Here is a 22,811-nt window from a genome sequence, read left to right as displayed (position 1 = left end):
TTATTTTTCTTATTATAAAAATAGATAGCCTAGAAAAGAGTTAGTTTCATAGCTGTTCATTGAATGCTGGTACAAAAAATATCGAAAGTGGATTTGATGTAGGTCAATTTCACGAAAATAAAAAGCGGAGGCTGAGCGGAACAATCAGAGAGCTCACGAGATTTTAAAGATTTTTCTGGCATCTGGCATCTAAGTTTTTACTCATATAAATTCTTTTATATTTTATAGATAGTCATTTTTCAAGATGTCTGGGCGAAATGTAATAAATGCTGGAAGGAAAGCCAGATCATTGAGCAGATCAAGGTATTTTTTGAATAGATTTAAACTCAGCCCCTAAATAGTTTTAAAAAAAGGCTAGCTCTACTCACTTATGGCTAAATCTTCATGAAGCACCGGCCTTTCAAGTGCACCGCGCGGGCGCGCGCGGGCAATATATTGTGCAAGCGAGCGCAGCGTTTTGTTAGGGATAGGCATCCCCAACACATGCACCCAGACGGCTGTGCACCCTCTCCCGGTGGTGTGCACCCGTGTGTGGGGTCTTCCTGGAGGAATGGCGATCATAACAGTTAGCCTAACTCGTGAGGTCTGTTCACCCGTATATACTATATATGTCACTCTATAAATAACCTTGAATTTCGGAAATTCAGCAGCCGTCGTAGCCCAGTGGTATAGACTATATGTTTCGTAATCAGAAACATGTAGGTTCGAACCGGGGTAAAGTATTGAAAAATTTCAAAAAAAATTCTAAGTCTCTGTGCTTGTCGGTGCATCATGAAGATTTAGCTATAAGTCTCTACTCTCGACAATTTGGTTTTCGTAAGGCTCACTTCTACTGAGCATACACTCATTAATATTGTCAAACGTATCCGAAACTATCTTGACAATGGTGGGTTTGCCTGTGGTGTATTTGTTGATCTACAAAAGGCATTCAACACAGTTGATCACGAAATTTTACTTGAAAAACTCAATCACTACGGAGTCGAAAATCAACACTTGGATAGATATAATCTATGTGTCACGAAGCAAATGAAAATTGCCCCAGAGTCACAGCCTTATTAGAAAAGGTTCGAAAATCAAAACTTGGATAGATATCATCTATGTATCACGAAGCAAATGAAAATTACCCCAGAGTCACTGCTTTATTAGAAAAGGTTCGAAAATCAACCCTTGGATAGATATCATCTATGCATCACGAAGCAAATGAAAATTGCCCCAGAGTCACGGCTTTATTAGAAAAGATTCGAAAATCAACCCTTAGATAGATATCATCTATGTATATCACGAAGCAAATGAAAATTGCCCCAGAGTCACGGCTTTATTAGGAAAGATTTGAAAATCAACCCTTGGATAGATATCATCTATGTATCACGAAGCAAATGAAAATTTCCCCAGAGTCACGGTTTTATTTAAAAAGTTCAAACAAATCAATGCTCGTCGTGCGAATCACGAATTAGTAGAACTAAAATTAACCCAGAGTCACGGTCGGATAATGTTAATGAAGGTAAAGATTTTGATGAATTACGCACCAAATTATCACGAGTGAAAGAATCTGTCTCAGGGTCACGGCAAAAGGGAATGGCCTCTAAAGTAAATTTTTAATGCATGAAATGGAATAACCCTAGTATCAAGAGTCACCAGAGACTTAAATAAGAAAACACACGAATTTTCTTAATCTCTCTTCATTATTTCTTTCTTTGATATCACATAAATAAATCAAATTAATATTTACATTTTATAAGAATAAAAAATCACCAATATAAATAGTTGCGATTTGTTTAAGTGAAGCAACCCCTGTCTCCCCTTTCCATCATTTATTCTAATCGAATTACAAGAAAATCGATCTGCTGCCCTATAGTCACGACTGTCCCCATTTTCACGCTACCCTATAGTAATGGATGCGCTTGAACAACTGGTGAATCATCTAGTCCCCAATCAATGCTGAGGGAGTCGTGTGTGCTGGGAATTACATTCTTCCACGCAGCAAATAAATACTGGGCACACCACAAGCTTCACTCTTTAAAAGGAATGTGTAGCGGTGGATGGAGAACTTTGATATTTCAAGATTACGATTACGATATTACCAGCTTTTTAGCCATTTTTGCCTTGCTAACCCAAATGCCCCAACCTCTTTACCTTAAGGAAGATCCAAATTAGAGTTTTTTCAGCATTCCGAAAAATCGCATTGCCTAAATTTTTCATCTTCATTGGATCAATTCTCAAGTTGAGACAAAATGCATCTTTTGGTCAATGGTTTTTTTTTCTGACATTCTTCAATAAGTTCCAATATGGTGGATTGAAAGGCGAAAAGGTCTATTGGTTAATTTTGGAACAACTTCAAGAAAGTCATAATGGCAGATAATTTAAAAGTTTCTGATGAGGAAATGTGTCGAATTTGTCGATGTTGATGGCTTCTTGATTCTGTAAAGAGAAAAGAAAACATTTATAGCTTTTTCTGACCAACAAATATCAAAGGTCCACTTCACTGAATATTACTTTAAGAAAGTGCTCATAAAGGTTGAAAATTGATCTATCAAATTTTTATTTGAAATGGATGGCAACCTCAATAGCCGCCTAATTTATGAAAAGTCAATAACGCTGAATAATATAAAAGCCCCACAGCCACACCAAATGCTAATGTTAATATATACTAGCCTATAACGATAAGAAGAATATGAACGTTAACAGATTCCCCTCTGTCTATGAGGTGATCAATAAAATATACTATCAAAACATTTCATCATGCCAGCCAAGCAAAGCACACCAATAAAACAAATATCAAAACCAAAGACCAATGGTCATTGTATAAAAAGTCCATTTTCAACATAACCAATATCAACTGGAACAAATATATCCATCAATAATCGATCGCGAACCAGAAACTTTCAATAAATCAAAATCATCATAACTATTTAAATACCATTCTCATCAATATAAACCAAAACATATCTCACCATGTAATCAACATATCAAATACCAATATCGAATAACATTAACAACATCCTCTCATGGAGGACGTAGCCTTCCAGAAACAAGAACTTGATTTAATTTACTGGAAGACGCTCCCCGTTTCGTAAGGGAGTCAGCTAATTGCTTCGAAGCTTCGATCCACTTGATGGACATTTTATTATCGTGTATCATTTCATAAATGACACCCATTTCAATGCGTAGCCTTTTCTCCGATACCCATAGTTGTTGAGTGAACATTTTGTACCAGAGATTTGTTGTCGACAAATGACTTTATGGGGATTCGATTCTGTTGATCAGATTTACCGTAAATCAATTCTGTTAGAAAGACATCCGATAACGAAAACACTTTCACAAACCATCAGCAAGTGACAATGTTTCTGCAGCAAGGGTGCTGCTCTCACGACACGTTTAATCTTTGTAGACGACCAGGAAATGGGACAGCATTTATCTCCTTCGCCGAAGAGAAAAACAACTCGACCACCAGTACTGGAAGTTCCGTCAGGAAGATTGGCGAACGATGCATCATTGAATAACATTAGCTTAAGATTACTCAGTTCTCCAAGACGTGGGAACTTGATTTGTAACGCTTCAGATTTCAACTTTCTGATGACTTTATTCGCTTGAAGTAAATGATCTACTGTGGCTCGATTGGTTATCATACTCAGTTCAAGAACGTCATATGAAAGATCTGGTCGTGTCTGTGTTGCGACCCAATTCAATTGACCGATTGCTGTCTCAAAAGTTTTTCCTCTTCGGATGTCACTTTATCGTTCTTTCGTAACTTTCTCGATGGCGTGATTGGAATCTCCTTCATTGACTTTACGTAGATCGATTGCGATAAAGTTGTTTCATTTTGGTTGGTCGAAACTTCCAATCCGATGTATTTGAAAATATCAGTTCCCTTAGAACCAACTTTGTAAATTTCACACACCTTCTTCACAACAGTCTTTAAGAAGGTCTGTGAACCAGCATACAAAAAGTCATCAACATGTAGGATAAACATTCCTGCAAGCTGGTTAGATGAATCACGCCACATGAACAGTGCTTTGTCGATGGTTGATTGTACGCATCCAAGTTTTAGTAGTGTTTCTCGAATCGTAAAATACCAATTACGGGATGCATCGTTGAGCCCATACACTACTTTTCGTAGCTTCCAAACTAGGTTCTCAGCTACTTTTGCTTCAGTGGGGGGTTTGACATAGATTTCACGATGGATGTCTTCTCCTTGTAAAAACGCTGACTTAATATCAATCATTTCGATAGGCCATTGCTTTGTAGAGGCAATAGCAAAACATGTGCGAAGAGAGTCCTTGGATATTGTGGGAGAGTCACTTGGTATATCTGATGTCTCTTCAAATCCTCTCACTACAAGTCGAGCTTTAACTGTAAGGTTAGGTTTGGGTTGTTTCTCAGTCACTACCCATCTTGTTGAAATCAAGGGTTGGTTTTCGAATTCAACCGGTTCATATACGTCAAATGACTTCCAATTAAGAAGCTCTTTTTCTTTAGCTTCTTTGACAAGTTCTCTTTCTTGGTCATTTGTGGGATGAAATATAGCATTGAAATTGACACTTTCACTGGTATTTTCCCATTCAATCGCTGAAAAGTCAAGACATGAATGTTCACCATTTTCTACATTTTCGACATTGAACCACGATGCAAACTTTCCTGTTGCTTTACCTCCTCTGCTGAGTTATTTTGTTTAATACGCACAATGTCCTGTAGTCTAGGAAAAAGTTGTCTTTCTGACTGTTTCTGATACAGCTGCAGGCATTGGTGGTGGTACTACATGTGTTTGATCTGAGGTGGGTGGTATAGGAGCATCATCTTCATACTGAATTGTCACTGGGCTGTCAATCGGTTCTGTAGATCCGGTATCGATGATTTCCGATTTGTCACATGCTGTTGGGACTGTAACTTTGGAGTTAATACGTTTGGTTGGATTACTGTTTGGATTTGGGTTGAATTCTTCTCCGACTTTGAGGATTCGACAACTGGGAACTCTTACATAAACACTTCCATGGCGGACAAAGATAGTTTTTCCGTCCTGACCAATAACTTTTCCAGGACCTTTCCATTTGTTGCTAGACTCTCGTTTGTAGTATACAGCATCACCGACTTCGAAAATTTCGCTATGGCTTCGTAACTGATGTCGCAATGCACGCCTGATTCGCTCTGATGATTCAGCTTGTATAAATGCACGTCTCCCTGAGTGTAGACTGTTAAGATGTTGATAGAAACGTTCAGATGTTGTTGTACCCTCTAAAGCTGGTGGCTTATCGACGATCACGGATGGAAGATTAGGATTTTGTCCAAACAAAAGCTGATAGGAACTGTAGCCAGAGTTCATTTGTAAACAGTTTTTTGCATGAATTGCCCATACTAGGGCAACATCGGGTTTCATTTTTGGGTTTTCTTCCAGGACCTTTTGCAAACATTCATCAACAACGGCATGGTTACGTTCACATAATCCATTTTGCCATGGACTTTCTGCTGCAGTGTTTCTGACTTCGATATTAAGGTTAGCACACATATTCTTATACTCTTCATTTGCAAATTCACCACCGTTATCTGCTAGAAATTTCAGTGGACAACCGAATCCTGATCCGATCCACATAAGCATGACTTTATCTACAATGGTCGACGGCTTTTTATCGTTTATAAATCTGGACATGGTGAATCTTGTAGCTGCATCGATTAAATGAAGAATGTATTTACCGTCTTCCCACTTCTTGAGATCCATCACTACGACTTCATTGAAGGTGGTGGCTAATGGTAAACTGACAACTGGCCTTGCAGGAGTTTTCTTAAATTTACGACAAATTTGACAATCAGCTGAAATAGCATCAATCACTTTGGAGCAACCTGGCGACAGAACTCCTGCATCTCGTAATAAACCTTTTAAGCGTTTCGGGGACGGATGAGCAAACTGCTTATGAAGTTTTGTGACAACTGCGGAAATTTCCTTATCGCTTTCGACACCGGTAAAGCAACATTCTATGTCAATAGATGTGTCTCTCAAAGGGATGCAATAATGGCCTGCTGATGTACTTTGTAGGTTAACAACATTTCCGTAAATTTCAGCTTTATCGTTCACCAAATCAAGTTTCATTCCTGCTTTTTTCATTGCATTTTTACTTAAAAGCATCGGAATATCACTATCAATAATATCTGTTTCAATGGTGCATCTTTGTCCGGCAAGGTAGCAGGGCAACAATGCTTTACCTTTTGATTTGAGTCGTTCACCACCTCCAAACTTGTAAATAGTTTCACTATCTTTGTAAATAATCTCACTTTTTTCACTGTCACTTAGTGAGTCGATAAAACACTCTATCCAATCTTGTCCAGAAACTGTCGACGAGCATCCACTGTCGAGAACGGCAGCATTGGTAGATTCTTGTTAACAACACTGTCATTTCATCATTATTTGGCCCGTAAACAGAGCAAATTGTTCAGTCTCTATGTAGAATGAATGTTCAAGATTTTCATAAGCATGAGGGCAATCTTTCACGAAATGTAATGTTGAATCGCATGCCATACAGCGGAGTATGTTTCCATCACCATCCAATGGGTTCGTTTTGCGACTGGTGGATTGACCTCTTCCTCTGTTGAACGGTCTGTTTTGGTAGTTGGTGAAACGTCCTCTGCCTCGTCCTCTGCCACGACCGCGATTTGGAAATTTCTGTTTGAAAGTGATGTTAGCTTCCTCCTGGTTCGATTCATGGATATCCAATTTGATGCTTTTAGATGGTTCGGTTTGCGATGGGTTTTGCTTGTTGTCCAAAGAACTTTTTCAATGAGTTTTTCATTTGTTATATAACGTGGTGTGTTCATTATAATTAACTCCTGTCAGAACCATAAGACGATCATTATTTAGCAACCCTGAGTTCTCAAGTAGTTTAAATGCCAGGACACTTTCTGGCAACTCCATTTTGAATTTTTTTGTTTTATTGTAACGCTTCTCGAATTCAAGTATGTACGTATCCATTGTTTCGCCTTCAACTTTCTTATATCGATCGAAATTGAAGTAATATTCGTACACTTCCGCCAACTCATCTTTTTTAAACACTGTATCAAAGAACGCTATCAAAGTTTCTACGCCATCGTCTTTTTTTAGATCATCAAGATCAACTTCATTGAATACTTTGTCTCTTATTTGGGATTTGTCATCCTCTGGTAGAGACAACGCTACCGCTAATCCTTGCTTCTTCTTGGCAAGGTTTGTGACATAAGTCCAAGCACGCAATTCTTCCACATATCTCGTATAAGGTTTGTCATCTCCAAAGGCTGGGGGCTTTTGAAAACTTTCTGATGATGCCATTTTGAACCACTTTCTGCTACCATGAAAAGTCAATAACGCTGAATAATATAAAAGCCCCACAGCCACACCAAATGCTAATGTTAATATATACTAGCCTATAACGATAAGAAGAATATGAACGTTAACAATTTACTACATGATTAAGAGCATTATTCAGTTAGGACATGCTGTTGTAATCAGTTTTTTTGCCTAGATGATATAGCAAACATTATAAATGTAAGCAGATTGTATAAATGCCAATGGCCAAACTCATGAACAGAGACATTTAGGGTGATTTGGTTCTCAAACGCGTTCTTCTGATAAGTAACAGCTATAAAATAAACACAAATACAAAGTCAAGGAAAAGCTCATAGCAAATGAAATAACACAAGAAACTGCAAGAAATGGTATAAATCTAAGTGATCCAACATTACACACAAACATTTATAACATACAGAACGGTAGACAAGACTCCCACGAGACTTACACAACGTTAACAATACACAAAGGACAAAACGTTCCTAATAATAATACATAATTATCATATAATTAATACATAAGCAGTGAAAATTCCAAGCACTTTTCTGTGGCCGTTATACGGCCAGAAAACTCAATTTTAAATTGAGTTTGAAACTCAATATTTGAAGAAAAAAATTTTTTTGAGTCATAAAAAGTCGGAAAAATATCGGCAGTAAACCTTAGTAAACAATAGTCAAAGTTATTTACTCTATAATCAAAGGTAAGCTCAATTTCTCTCATTCTTTATATCTTTCAACAATATAATATTTTTTCTTCTCTCTTTGTGTGTTTTTCTCTCTTGCCATTCTTTTGACGAAATCAACATCAAAACATTCGAATCGAAGGGAGTTTCTAAACATCGACCAGAAATGGCGACCACGACCAGCGACCACGACCGGCGACTAGATAAATTTGGGTTATCGAGTTTTTCCTCTTTCTCCACCGTAGAGTCTTTCTCTTATGATCATTTATTTATCGAATTGAAGAGTAAAGCTCACCCCTGTCTCACCTACAGTGATTATAAAGCCACATGCAAAACATGTAGAGCAGCCATTTCAACGCTCTTGGAGCTTGAATAGAGTGTCAATTCTATCCTTTTGTATTTTCGGCATCAAATTAATTATTGGCAAAATTTTTGCTGGAATTTATTTAGGAAGCTTTATATTTGATCATCAGATCATTATTTCATCACAATAAGTTATTTTGACAATGTAAGGACAATAGAATAATTGATGAGATTGATATCTCTAAAACTGGCCTTCCTTTGTCTAGAAAATGACTGGTAACGTCAAAAGTCACTTTTAGTATTCTCTAGCTAGAGTAATTCTCAGCCACGTGCTCAGTGGTTCATTTGAAAGCCACATTAGGGCTCGATTTGGATGTTCTCTACGGTGGAGAGAGCAGGTAAACTCGATAACCCAAATTTATCTGGTCGCCGGTCGTGGTCGCTGGTTTTGGTCGCCATTTCTGGTCGATGTTTAGAAACTCCCCGAATCGAAGGCTCATTAGAAAAATATCAAAACATTTGTTTTTTTAAGGCCATTCTTTTTATTGTTACCTACAGTTTTATTTTTTATTCTATTGTAGAGTGGAATTATTAACCGTTTTATTGATTTACGAAGAAGGCCGCTAGAAATATGTCCCATTTTCTGATCAATTTTTCCTTTATAATCACTTTTAAAACTCCAGATTTGTTAGAATAATATCGAGTGGAAAGTACATTCCACAATGTTTGCTCCTTTTTTACTTTGAAATCTTACTTTAATAAATAAAGCTTTGTTTCTTTTGTTCTTGAAGCATTCCTTTTGTTCTTCAAGCATTTCATTCCATCAGGGGCCGTAAGCTTTAAAAAAGACCTGTTTTAACCAGTCTAGAAGGGCTAATTTTCAAAAATTTTCTCCCTCCTTAGACACTAATTAAGGGACACTAAACTACGGCCCTATCACCCTAACACCTACCACTTTCAAAGTGGAACCGCGGCCACTATCCATGCATGGTTAAAGTGTATTCTATTATAGTTACTAGTAAACGATAATTTTGTTTATGTTACGAAAGAAAAGTACTTATTTTTGTTGCATTTTAATTCTTGATATCATTAATAAACTCTAATCTACTCTAATCTCAGATAATAGCAATGGCATGGCTGAAACTCAATTTCTAGATCAAAAAACGGCCAGTGTGAAAAGTGCTTGGAATTTTGCCTGATAAGGGACATTAAAATATGATCATAAACCAATTATACCTATACATAATACAAATGCTATGATACAAATGAAACACAAAACTAATATAACAAAAACTACTGTCTAACGGCAGTAACAGATTGTGCCTTTAATTGGTTGTAAAAAAATTCTGTCATTGTAAAATGTTCTCCAACTTTCAACAATGATAAAAACATACCTATTTAAATGAAATTAACCTGCACATATTTTATCTTTCATTTTCCTCGTCTTCAATGAAGCACTCAAAGTCTACTGCTGAAGTTAAGCACATAGATATTCTTATAATTGATATTCAGTGAAACACCATTCGTTGGGCGCTGCAGTGGAGTAACTTGCCTTCTGTTGGAGGATACATTTTGGGAATTTTGGCATTACCACCCTCGATGCAGCAGGCGCCTTTGTCTTTTCGCAACTCTGTCTACCATTTTAGACAGTCTAGATTTAAACTCCTATATCAGGATTAGAAAGCTTGTCTTACCTTTTTTATCTTTCCATCTGCAACAATACAATGCTGACAAGTTGACACAACATACTGACAAGAAATCTCTGTGAGAAGTTTATATTGAAATCTGCAACAAAAACGAAAGTGGTCTCTTCTACTGATTGCTTCGTTGCGCTCCTTTGCGGACTGTTTATTTAATTTCCACCAATGACCAATAAGATTGCTGCATTTCACACAGCCCTTCTTTTCGGGCACGTGGCCTTTCACTGCTTTGTCTGACGGGTGGCTGACTAATCTCACCCTTCATAACACCCCTTTTATTTGGTTCAGTCCATGATCCTGAGGTGTAAACTATTTCTCATCTTCAATTTTTTGAAGAAAGGGGAAATTTAATGCGAGAGTTAGATTGTCAACAAAGTACCATAAAAAATCATTAAGTAATAAAAGAACTTAAAATCTGAAATATTTTAATTTTGAAGAATTGGTGCAAAAAATTTGAAACATGGAAAAGTTTCATTTTTTATTATTTTAAAATCGAAATGTGGGATTTGGAAAATTTTCTATGTTTTACTTTTTGCACAAACCCCTGTAACTATGGGCAAGCTGTTGTTGGTTTGAAATCAAAAATGAAACCACTGAAAATGAAAGTAAAATTGGTCCACACTGCAAATCCTGTTATCTTGATATAGGAGTTATAGTCTATACTGCTAGATGGCCTTAACAATAAATCCAAAAAGGGCGCCCTCATCTAGGAAGATAATTTGTTTTGGTCTCCAGCCAGCCCCAGTTTTGGGAAGTAGTAATGTTTTCGGTTGTTTTGGAGCTTGTTAGCTTCCCTATTACTATTGACACATGGGTCTGAGACCATTCTTGTGAGACTTTTCTGTCTCTAGTAACATTAAGCTACCTGTAAATATGAAAAAAACGGGTTTTCTTAGTGTAGAAACTCTGCTTTTCTCAATAATTTGATGGGGGTTGTTAAGGACCCCCTTATCCACTAAAGAGTAATACAATCGGGGGGGTCAAGCAGTTAGTATAAGACATCATGCCGGTTAGTACCGTGGTGGTATACCTACAAAATTTTCAAAAATCAGTTAGTACTTGATGGTACTAAGTGACTGCTAGGGTGGTGTCAAGTAAAAAATCTAGGAAAACAGTTAGTACAAATGAATACTAAGTGCTACTTTTTTACCTTTTCTAGAAAAATATTAAAAATAAATACTAAAAGCAATCAGGGAAATCCCCCTCCATAAGAGAAATCAAAGAACCTAAGACATTTAAGTCTTCTTTGGAGTTTGTTTGGTATTACCCTTTAGTTAAACACTATATCAGGGGAATTCCCTAACTATAGATTGATAAATAAAAGAAAAAAGTCAGATCGATTTTGAAATTGTAAAAGTTCGTAATCTTGTTCTTTATAAATCATGAAAAAGTATTTTTTTCTGCCTTGATTGAACGCTACATATTATGTTTATGTTTTTGGTTTACGGTGTTTCATTATTGTATCAATTGAGAAGTACTTCGTTATTTGAAACTCTTGTACATATATCGCTGTACAGCGTTGTGTTAAAATAAAATTTTTGATTCATTTTAATTCATCATACCAAATCAATAACTGTTTCAAAACAATTTTGGGAACATGGTTTGACAAAAAGTAAATATCACACTCTCGTTTGATAGGTTTTAAGGGGTGGTCCTTAGTGAATTTCCTTTGAAATCACTTAGTATATTTCATACTAACTGTCAAAGGGTGGTGGTGTGGCCTCTTTCCTCCAAAGAATCACTTAGTAGGCATGATGTCTTGTACTAACTGCTTGACCCCCCCCCCCTGATACAATGGTTCTTTATATCCCTATTAAAATAATTAAAAATAAATAAATATACAATACAGAATTTGGCACTGAGTCCATGAATGTGGCGCTGTGGTACAAATAAGACAATATTTGGTTTAAGAATATAAAGACCTTTTAAACTGAAAGAAATCGTAAGAAGCTTATTAAAACAGACACAAACTATGTTAAAAGATGTAAACTCGTGGGACTTATCATAAGGTAAATTTGTGTTCATTTATTTCGATTTTAAGGTTGTCATCATCAAAGAAACTGATTCATGGACAAAGCTCTGAACTTAAAGGTAACAATTGTACATTGATTATGGGTTTTATGACTATTTATCTTTATTACTGTCTGTCTAATCTCAATTTCATAGTATGAATTTTTATTTTATTACACACCTATGAGTGGTTGTCAATTGTTCAAAGTAAACACATAGTTCGAACCCCCCCCCTTTCTTAAGGGGGGGGGGATGACACCTTCCAAAAAAGTGAAGAAGGGGGGGATCAGAAATTTTCATTAAAAAGGGGGGATAGCAAGGAGGGGGGATCGTTTAAGAAGGGGGGGCTTACATATATTGTAGATTATTTTCCAGCACTGTTATGAAATTTGGTCTGCATGAAAGGAAGTTCTTTATTTTCACTAAAAAGTGGTATTCTATTTGCCAGACTTAATTTTTCTTTACTGTTTCCCCTCCCTTTTTACCATAAAAAATTTAGCCCAAAACCCTTGGGGGATAGGCATTTTTAAAGGTTGGGGGATGTCAAGAAGGGGGGGATCATTTAAGAAGGGGGGATCAGACCCCTTTCCGCACTATGAAACAAATTATTTCACACTATATTTTTCATTAAGTGCAACCCATCGATAAACTACTCATTGCCAACAGAGGTGAAATTGCGTGTCGTATTATGCAATCTGCAAAAAGAATGGGAATACAAAGCGTAACATGCTACAGTGATGCTGACCAAAAATCTCTTCATGCTAATATGGTATTTAATCTTTTTCTTTGTAAGACTGTAGCCAGGACTTGTCTATGTCTCACTTTTTTAATCTAAGGGCATTAAGGACAGCCAGAATATGATTCTTAACCACCTTTTAATCAGTATCTTTATGTTTCCAGAAGTGTAGCAACTACAAAACCTTTCGTTGGAAAAACGTCTTGCTCTCAATTTCTAAAAAATGTTGATAAGAATTCCCAAATGTCATTACAATCATAAAATAATTTTTTCCTCAATAAATTTATCTCAAACCAATAATAGGAGCAAAGAAATCTTAGCTCTCTTAGCTCTGGTGATCAAAACATTGTAAAACAAATTAATAAAAAACACAGGATCCAGAAAACTGTTTTTATTGCCAGGTTTTCAGGCTACTATTCCTTCAAAAGTATGAGATGATTTAAGATCGTACATTTAATTGTCAACAAGTAAAAAAACTCATCACTGTCATTTTCAACCAAATGTTTCAAATGTAGAATGTTTTTTTAGAAGATTAAAAAAAGTTCCACTAATTCTCAAATAAACAAGTTTTTTCAAGAAAAACACTATTATAACATTTTATGGTATTACTAAAGAAATGTCCTTTTCCTGTTTCCAATTTTACTCTTTTTTTAAGATGAAATAGCTGTTTTTGAAATTCTGTTAACATATAATTTCATATTTGTTTGATTACATTTGATTCATTACAGGCAGATGAAGCTTTCCATATCGGGCCTTCACCAGCTGTTGATAGTTATTTACGAATGGAGAAGATCATTAATGTTGCAAAGAAAAGTGGTGCACAGGTAATGAAAAATCATGGCTCCCCCTGCCAAATATCCGACTAGGGTAATAATAGGTCCCCCTGCCAAATTTAGGCCCCCCCCTAAGATGTATGTCCACCCACCTTTCAGAATGTTTCAGGTCCCAGTTCATTAAACGATTATCTTCAAATTACAGAGCCCCTACAAAGAGGATTAAATATCATCAGAACTCTCATATTATGACTTAACCACTTTGACAGCACTACTTTGCTAATTCTCTTAACAAATGAGACCTTGAACAGCCAAAAGTAAAGAAGGGCTGCAATCTTTTTTGACATTCCCCTCAGTAATCCTTTATGTATGTGTATTGGCTAAAGTGCTCAAATCCAAAACCTTTCATTAGTTTTCTTTTTTTTTGCCTCAGGGACTCTCAAACCGATAGAAATAGTCAAGGGAAATGCAAAAAAAAGCTCAATCTAAAAGTAAAAAATAACCAAGTCTACACTAATAATCTATCTGTTCTTGTTACATATTATATTTGTTAGCACCATTAAAGCTAACACATCTTAAAATTAAGCAATTTCATTTTTAAGGCTGTCCATCCAGGTTATGGGTTTTTATCAGAAAAACCAGAATTTGCGAATCTTTGTGAGGATGAAGGCATTATCTTTGTTGGTCCGCCATCTTCTGCTATCAGAGATATGGGAATTAAAAGGTAAGCTACAATGACCCACCTGGCACACAACGTTGTTTCAACGTTTATCTAACGTTCACAACGTCCATATAACGTTAAATAAACGTTGAAACAACGTTGTGTTCCAGCTGGGGAAATTCATGTAAAATTTGTTTGGTTGCTATTTCTGTAATAAACTCGGCGCCTTTCTCTCATTGTTTCAGTGGATATTATATATTATTTTTCTTCACATTTTCTTCAGTACTTCAAAATACATCATGGAAAGTGCTGGAGTTCCTGTAATCAAAGGTTACCATGGTGAAGACCAAAGCATTGAAACATTGAAAAGTGAAGCAGAAAAAATTGGGTAAATTTCATCAAAATACAAAGATTGAAATACAATTAAAATACAATATTCATTATTTTTGTTCTTCTTCTTCCTCAAGGAGGGATATAAATAAAGCCTAGTATAGTATCTCATAAAATCTTTCTACTAGAAAGAGAAAAATCAACAAAACAACTGGTCAAATTTCTTAGCTACTTTGAGTTAAACTGTTTCATCCTTTGTTTCATCATTCAACTTTCCGCATCTTATCCCTAATAGGTACCCTGTTATGCTGAAGGCAGTTAGAGGTGGCGGTGGCAAGGTATTTTTATTCACTTTGATCAACAATTTACATAACTTTTTCCTTCAAGAAAATCTTTTGCCTTATACACTGACATTCACAATATACATTTAGAAGTGATTCAAAAAGTGTACAAGTTTAAATTGTGATTCTGAGCAAACTAGAAGTGTTGTTTTCATCTAAACTCTGCAGTGGAATAGGAATTAAATTAAACTAGCTGATACCCGGGGTCGTACTCCGGTTAAAGCTGTTGCTGAACGAGGTAAGTAGTCCTTTGCATGTTGAAGGTGGTTTAAAAGGACAATCAAATTAAAAAGAAAAAGAAATTAATTCACAGTTTGAGGGGCCCACCCCTTTGTGAATTTCCATTTTTACTCTTCTCCCATACATGATTAGAGATTTTCACATTATCGAGAACTTGACGGCATATTTTGTCTAGGTATAATTTTAATAAGAATGCCCTTTCTGATTAAACACATTAGTGGAGCAAGCTAAAAACATTGTATGGAATGTATGGAAGCAGCTTTTGACAAGTGTGGATCTAAAAACTCCTTGTAGCTTAAAATCACTTATAAAAAAAAAAAATATAAAAGTTTATTCACCAAACTAATAAACACTCATTGCTTAAAGTTAAAACGCACTTAGGAGGGATTTTTTTCAGCATCAGTACTAGCCGTGATGATAATATTAACATATTTGATCTTGTACAAATAAGATTTAAATTTTCAATGACTTTTTTTGATAACTTTCTTCTCCAGGGAATGAGAATCGTGACCAAGCCTGAAGACTTTGAAGCTCAACTTGAGTCAGCAAAAAATGAATCACTAAAAGCATTTGATGATGACAAATTTTTGGTTGAGAAATTTGTAGAACGCCCAAGGTAGTAGAGTTTATTGATAACTCAGGCTCTAATGTTCTAGTATCTTAGTATTCTGTTATAAACTCTTTTCTTAGCCTTTTATGACAGACACCCAATGACCATAAAATACGAACCATTTTATTTATTTCTCTCTTTTGTTCTATCTCTTGTTTATTTGAAAGGTTGTCTTTCATTTTAGGCACGTAGAAGTTCAAGTTTTTGCTGATAGATACGGAAACACAGTCTATTTATTTGAAAGAGATTGCAGTGTACAAAGGAGGCATCAAAAGATTATTGAAGAAGCACCTGCGGTAAGTTGATAAAATCTTCATCTTTCTTTGCGTCAGAGGCTCTTCAACAATACAAGTTTTTTGTAAGGCAGTGTCTGGATTTTTTTTGATTCAGGGAAAGGATTTGATTATATCACTTCCGTCTAAAATACTAGTGCGCTATGAATTCAGTCATTTATATTTTTTCTATGTTTTTTTGTTTTTTTAGCCTGGCTTGTCTGATCAAGTACGCAAAGAAATTGGTGAAGCTGCAGTCCGGGCTGCGAAAGCTGTCAATTATGTTGGAGCAGGTGAATTACAAACTGGTTTTTTCCTAAAATTTTATTTAACTTTCAGACTTTCAGACAGTGTTCAAAAATGTCTTTTTTAGATTGATTACCTCTCAGTCAGAGTTATAAGTGAATGCATTTTAATCGCTAAGTTCAACTAAATTTAAAGAGATTTAGTTTTTCTGTAATAATGTATCCTTTGATACGAAAAGTTTACTTTAAACATTGACTAAAGTCTATTCACGATAAGTGTGCACTCTTTTTTCTTTTACCTATAACTTTGAAAGGAATTCTTCAATCTTTATAAATTTGGTATCGTTGGAGAGATATTTGTGAGTGGAACAATTTGAAATGAAAAAGTTTTTAAAAAAATTCTAAAAACGAAGATGAAAATGAAGAAGAAAAAAATGAAGATCTTTTAGAGAAGTGCTATAACTTTCATTTTCTCTGGAGAGATTCTTTGATCTTAGGATGTCATCACTGTGAAGAAATTTCACTAAAATATTTATTCAATATAAAGTTATGATACAAAGTTAATAAGTGATTGACCCCAAAAAATAGCAGAAAACAGCAGAAAACAGCGTTTTTAGACGTCAATCAGCTTATAACTTTGTTTGATATCTTTTGACTGAATGATTATTTTTGAGAAATCTTTTCACAGTGATGACGTTCGATAATCAAGGATTCACTCCAGTGAAAATGAAAGTTATAGCACTTCTCTACAAGATCTTCATTTTTTTCTTCTTCATTTTCATCTTCATTTTTAGAATTTTTTCAAAGACTTTTTTATTTTAAATTGTTCCACTCAGTAATATCTTTCCAATGATACTAAATTTATAAAGATTGAAGAACTCCTTCAAAAGTTATAGGTAAATGAAAAAAGAGTGCACACTTATCGTGAATAGACTTTAATAATGTTCGAATTTAAAATTATTTTGAAATCTTTTATCAGACCAATCAAAAGCATTTTCCTCTTCTATGAAAGGTACTGTCGAATTCATTATGGACAAGGAGCAAAATTTCTTTTTCATGGAAATGAATACTCGCTTGCAGGTATTTATTTCATATTTGCATATGATAAGGGATTTTTGCAAAATTTCAATTACTAGGCCATGTCATTATAGTATCATATCAGAATTAATCATTGTTTATAATTTTGTGGTGCATATTTGACTATATTTAGTGACGTACTCGATGTGTCCAGTATGTTGATTACTACAGCTATAGTTGACTATAGTTTTCTTTTGTTTCTTTGTTAAAAATTTCCATAGTAAACTTTTAAACAATTTTCCATTCTCCTTTACACAGGTTGAACATCCGGTCAGTGAGATGATTACCGGCGTTGATTTGGTGGAATTACAATTACGAGCAGCAGCTGGTGAACGACTCCCTTTCACACAAGAAGACCTCGAAATTAAAGGGCACTCTTTTGAAGCAAGGATTTATGCTGAAGATCCTGATAGGTAAGAGCTGGTTTTTTGTTAAATTTTAGTAAAACATTTTTAAGATATATATTTCTTCATGATATAAAAAGGAGGCGGGCCTTTCTTGTAGAACTAATAAAAGTATTTTTCTCAACTTGGTGCATGCGCACCACGGGAGGGGGAATTTCATTTTTTCTTCTGTTGAGAACATGAAACATGATTGATAAGGACAGTTCTTATATTGTGTATTGATACAAGTTCCTAAAATTGTAAACTTGACAACAAGAAATCACTTCCTCAATGTCAGAAACAATTGAAAGAATCACTGTCAATTTTCTTCAATAAATTCAGATTTAAATGAAATGATTTTTTTTTTCAGTGACTTTTTACCAGGCACCGGTAAATTACACTACCTCTCTACACCTTTGCCTTCGTCTGATGTTCGTATTGAAACTGGTGTTCGCCAAGGTATTTCTTCAATCAGTACTTTCCTTTTTTTATGCCTTAATTTTTTCACACTGTGTGAGCAAGATCGTGGCTTTCAAAAATAGCTAAACAAAAAAATTCGGAAGTTTCCTTGTAAACCAAACAAGCTATTAAACAACATTTCATTTTTGGAAGATAACTTGTCAATAGCTTGTTTGATTTAGACCGAAATCTATTTTTGAAAGCCAAAAATTGACCTATCACGATCTTGCTTACTAAGTGTGAAAAAAATTGTAACTACTTACGTTGATAAATATGGAGGTTTTGTCAGGTAGAATGGAGAAGTCAAAATTTATTTTTAGCCCAAAAATGCAAAATATCCCTTCAAAATACTGGATTAAGAACAGACAGATTTTGGCTTGAAGCATCATATTAGGCATCAATTCATAGGCAAATTTAATAAAAATACACTTAGAACTCAGTGCAGTCTCTTATAAGTATTTCATTACATATATAAGGCTTCCATTTTATATGAGAAAACAGAAAGGGAATGGGAGGCAAGACATTTTGTGTTTAACATTCTTCAAAATTTCTTCCTTCTAGGAGACGAAGTGAGCCAGTATTACGATCCAATGATCGCTAAACTTGTTGTGTGGGATGAAGATAGAGCGACCGCTCTGAAGAAGTTGTATAGAAAACTCTCTGAATATCATGTAAGTATCAGTCATGCAAAAGGTTCTAAAGAACTTAAAAAAACTGATGGATAAAGATCTTGCTGTTATCATTTTAATACAGTAACAATCAAGAAAAAATAACATTTAGCATTTTTTTTGTAGTAGTCCAAGTTCATAGTTTCAAAAAATTGAGATTTGGTTCAATCTACCCTTTTTGATTTTTTTACATAGTACGAATGACTTTTAACTTGAGTCTATTGTGTTAAGTCTAACCATCCTAATTTTTTCCAGGTTGTCGGTTTGAGCACCAACTTAAAGTTCCTGAAAGATTTAGCATCGCACCCTGCTTTTGTAACGGCCGATGTTCACACAGACTTTATTCAAGTACGATATCTCTGTTGCATTGTTTACCTTGAATTAGCCTGTAAGACCACGTGTAATATTGTTATTGCCTCTGCAGTGGAGTATGGCGTACTGTGCGTGTTTTCCGCGAGTTTTCACGAGTTTGGTACAGGCTAACTCTTAAAGGCTCTTCTCTTATTAGTTTGAATCCTATCGGTATTTAAGGAACAAATATTTAAGAACAATTCTCAGCTTTTCCACTGGAAAATGACCTACGACAATAATTCATTTTTCTGCAACTTAAATTCTATTTTTTGCATTGAAAGTAAAATTCATATTTTTTCTAGGAACATAATGACGAGCTCTTCCCAAAAAGAGGAGGATTGAATGGACATCAATTAGCACAAGCCGGATTCGCCCTTATACTCGATGAACAAAATACTTTAGCACAAAAAAGTCGCCTCTCAGGTCCGTTTATTTAACTGTTCTAATCGAGTTTACTATTATTAAGATTAGGAGGATAGGACTTTTTCTTACACACTCCAGCACACTCGCGAAAACTTACGCTTTTTGGTAGAGAACACCGTAAAGGCAGAGCATTCGGTTACAAAGCACAAGACCGTATGTAATATCAAATTTTCAAAATAGTACTTGTTGGCTCTCTGCTGAAGGATCGAGTGTAAATGGAGCAATCGGATAGATAACTATCGAAAGTGGAGAGTCGCCAAATCCATAAAGAATTTTTTCATTCCATTTTAGATACACATTCGCCAATGAATAACTTTTCATCGTACCGAGTGAATGTCAATGAACACCAATCAATTCAAATCAAAGATGGAGACCAAGGTTCGTTCTGAGAGAGAGAGAGAGAGAGATGAACCATCCCATCAGGGGAACTGGCCTAGAAAATAAACTAAAAATATTAGAATATTCTAGGAAATCACTACGCTAGGTTCGTTCTTGTAGCTTCTTTTTACACTCTCTCGGACATTATAATGATTGGTTCCCAAGAATGGCATACGAAATTCGTTTTATATGTATTATATACCGTAAGTTTGTCTAATGTCGACATCCGTCATCTAAATCCGACACCCTTCTTTTATAGAGCTGTGAATAACAGGAAGGCTGGAATCGCCGGTTGCTAATTAGCGGTCAGAGAGGAAAAATATTTTTCCAATCAGTGATTTCGACCTACCTTTTAATCCTATGTGTAAGATGGGTGTCGGAATTAGATTAGGGATGTCGACATTAGACCAACTTACGTTTTCAGCGAGTTTTGCTTATTGAAGTTTTCGTAATTTTTCATTTGAAACTTTGAGCTATTACCAACTTTACCAAGAGCATGAAAAGTATTCCATTATCTTACTCCTGCTTCAGATTTGACGTTGGACGTAACTTATTCTGATGGCCACGTATCTATCAAAGTTGGCGATGAAGAATTTGTTTGCAGTGGGAACCTGGAAACGAGCGAGAATCAAACGATAGCAAATGTCACAATCAACGGACAACGGGAACGATATAGTTTTGTAACGCACGACGGTGGACTACATGTTTTCACAAAGGTCTAGTCTTATCCCTTTCGCGATTTTTTGGGTTGGCGAAAGTTTCTTCCTTTAAAGTAGCGGCTGAAGAATCATCCTCTGTAAACCTCGACGTAGGACATTTTTTCCGATTGTCGTTACGTAGCAATTAAAAATCTTAGGGGACCTACAACTTGACCCAATATGGAACTCGTCAAATAAAAGTCAATCTTTTGCATTCTTTGAATATTCTGTCTATATAGGACACACATTTCCAAGTCCAAAAACAGCGACCTAAGTTTGTATTAGAGACGATCGAAGCCGCTCTACCGCAAGGTGGTATCATTGCACCCATGACTGGAACCATTATGGAGGTATGCTCTTTTAATTAAATTCTCTTACATACAAATGTCTGTCATTTCTGAGTCGAAGATGTTCTTTGAGAGATATTTACCAAAGGCATCGAACCTATTAGTACTCTCTGGTTAACATACATGGCAGACACATTTTAAAGCAATGAACAGAGGAATTTGCGAGGGTATTATGAGAAAACTGATACTTAGCACTCAGTACGCTGGTCCGAATAATATCATATTATGATGATATTATCCTATTTTCAATTCTCTAGCAGCTTCAACACCAGCGATGATAGAATTTATTTTATTTAGAGTTTCCTCTACTGTTACATTGAAAGTTTTTTATTTTTATCTCATTCGATGCAATTTCTACCTTAAGCTGACTATTAAAGTTTGATCATGACAAATTTCTCAAGCAATCAATTTCTATCAAAATTAATTGAAGTTCTAGATAGCGGCTGAAAATCTGATTCTATTTATCTACACACGACTTCTTACCTAGCAGCATCATTATTGCATTAGCCTTTTTCTTAGCATAGTAGCCTACTCTCATTTTCTCTTCTCTCTCTCTCTCTAGGTGCGTGCGAAAGTAGGGGAAGAAGTTAAAGCAGGAGATACTGTAGCTGTCATCTATGCTATGAAGCTAGAAGTAAGCTTTCGAATTCATATTTTTAGTTGTTATGTTCCCATATATTGAAACCCAGAAGAAAAACTGAAAGAAATATTAAATAAGATATATGTAGTCCAATTATTAAAAATATTAAACTTATATCTCCTTGACACTAACATAGGGCTTCTTTCTTAGTAAACTCAGATAAGGCTTTTGATTTCAGCAATAATTGTTTATCAAATATTTGGAAAAACGATCTGAATTTAATAGGTTTTGCATTACAGTATTGTCAATATTGAATACGTCTACTTTGAACTCTGTTTGCTACAAAATCTCGCAATACCTTTCACTTGCATTTCAATTGAGATATATTTTTTCATCTCAGCATAATATTGTAGCACCACACGATGGTGTCGTAGAAGAAGTATTTGTCGATGCCAGTCAAATGGTCAACCAAAATGACGAAGTCCTCAAAATCAAGGAACATGTAAGCATAGCCCAACAATAGAACATTTTTTAAATTATATGTATTTTTTTGTGGTGGAGTAACTTTTTTGACACTGGGTATATTTACGCAAGCTTTCCCATTTGATCGTATCTTTACAAGATACGAATTTCTTTGTTGAAACCCATGTATCATTCATTGTTGCTATTCTTTACATACGGAGAGCCCGTGTAAATTTCAAATGTATTTTTTCATGAAAGCTTGGTGAAACCAGTTGAAACTACTACTGAAATTTCTAGCCATTTGATACTCTAATCTCTCTAATTTGAACATCTATAATCCAAATCTTTCTGTAATTCAAACTAAAACATTGGATCTATCAGATATTAATATATTCTATATATTTCTTCTTAGGGTGACGAATGACCAGGTTGACCATGTGAAATCACACACAACGAATCAAATTTATTTATTGTTCTTTTCCTTTTTGTTTCTTTCACCTAGTATCTAGGTATACTATAAAATGCCTGAATTTTTAGAAATGATAAATAATGAATAGACCATTTTTTTTAACTTTATACGAAAAATAAAAGAGAAAGCCTCTGTTGTTGTTATTTCATTGCAATTTGGTCTCGCTGAGTGGTCCTTGTAAGGGCTGTGGGCTTCGCATCTTTATTATGCAAAATATACCTCGGGTTAGGGGTGTATTCAAAATTCACACATCAGCTTCTTATCCATATTGACTTTGATAAACTCCTGATACCAAGATGCATCTAAT

At 35.3% G+C, this 22,811-nt stretch overlaps 1 protein-coding gene across 1 annotated transcript; it reads left to right on the top strand.

Annotated features, from left to right (window-relative positions):
- The first annotated feature begins 123 nt into the window (after positions 1–123).
- LOC136811465 (methylcrotonoyl-CoA carboxylase subunit alpha, mitochondrial-like) lies at positions 124–22,634 on the top strand. Its single transcript, XM_067068077.1, has 22 exons — positions 124–303; positions 12,033–12,082; positions 12,634–12,770; positions 13,466–13,561; positions 14,113–14,234; positions 14,455–14,559; positions 14,797–14,839; positions 15,577–15,698; positions 15,877–15,988; positions 16,176–16,257; positions 17,222–17,289; positions 17,545–17,699; positions 18,040–18,128; positions 18,690–18,799; positions 19,052–19,144; positions 19,450–19,570; positions 19,862–19,948; positions 20,480–20,664; positions 20,886–20,996; positions 21,556–21,627; positions 21,974–22,075; positions 22,448–22,634. Exons 1-22 carry the CDS (start codon positions 245–247, stop codon positions 22,457–22,459), a joined length of 2,133 nt encoding a protein of 710 aa, XP_066924178.1. The 5' UTR covers positions 124–244; the 3' UTR covers positions 22,460–22,634.
- The last annotated feature ends 177 nt before the right edge of the window (positions 22,635–22,811 follow it).

Source organism: Clytia hemisphaerica, unplaced genomic scaffold (assembly GCF_902728285.1).
Source record: "Clytia hemisphaerica strain Z4C2 unplaced genomic scaffold, Clytia hemisphaerica genome assembly, whole genome shotgun sequence".
In the NCBI taxonomy this organism is placed as follows: Eukaryota; Metazoa; Cnidaria; class Hydrozoa; order Leptothecata; family Clytiidae; genus Clytia; species Clytia hemisphaerica.
This window is presented reverse-complemented; position numbering and strand designations above follow the sequence as displayed.

Excerpts from the sequence above, each read along its gene's own strand:
- LOC136811465 (XM_067068077.1), top strand. The coding sequence starts at position 245 with ATGTCTGGGCGAAATGTAATAAATGCTGGAAGGAAAGCCAGATCATTG. Across the intron at positions 12,771-13,465 it reads AATCTCTTCATGCTAATATG|GCAGATGAAGCTTTCCATAT; the intron begins GTATTTAATCTT and ends GATTCATTACAG. Across the intron at positions 21,628-21,973 it reads TCTATGCTATGAAGCTAGAA|CATAATATTGTAGCACCACA; the intron begins GTAAGCTTTCGA and ends TTTTCATCTCAG.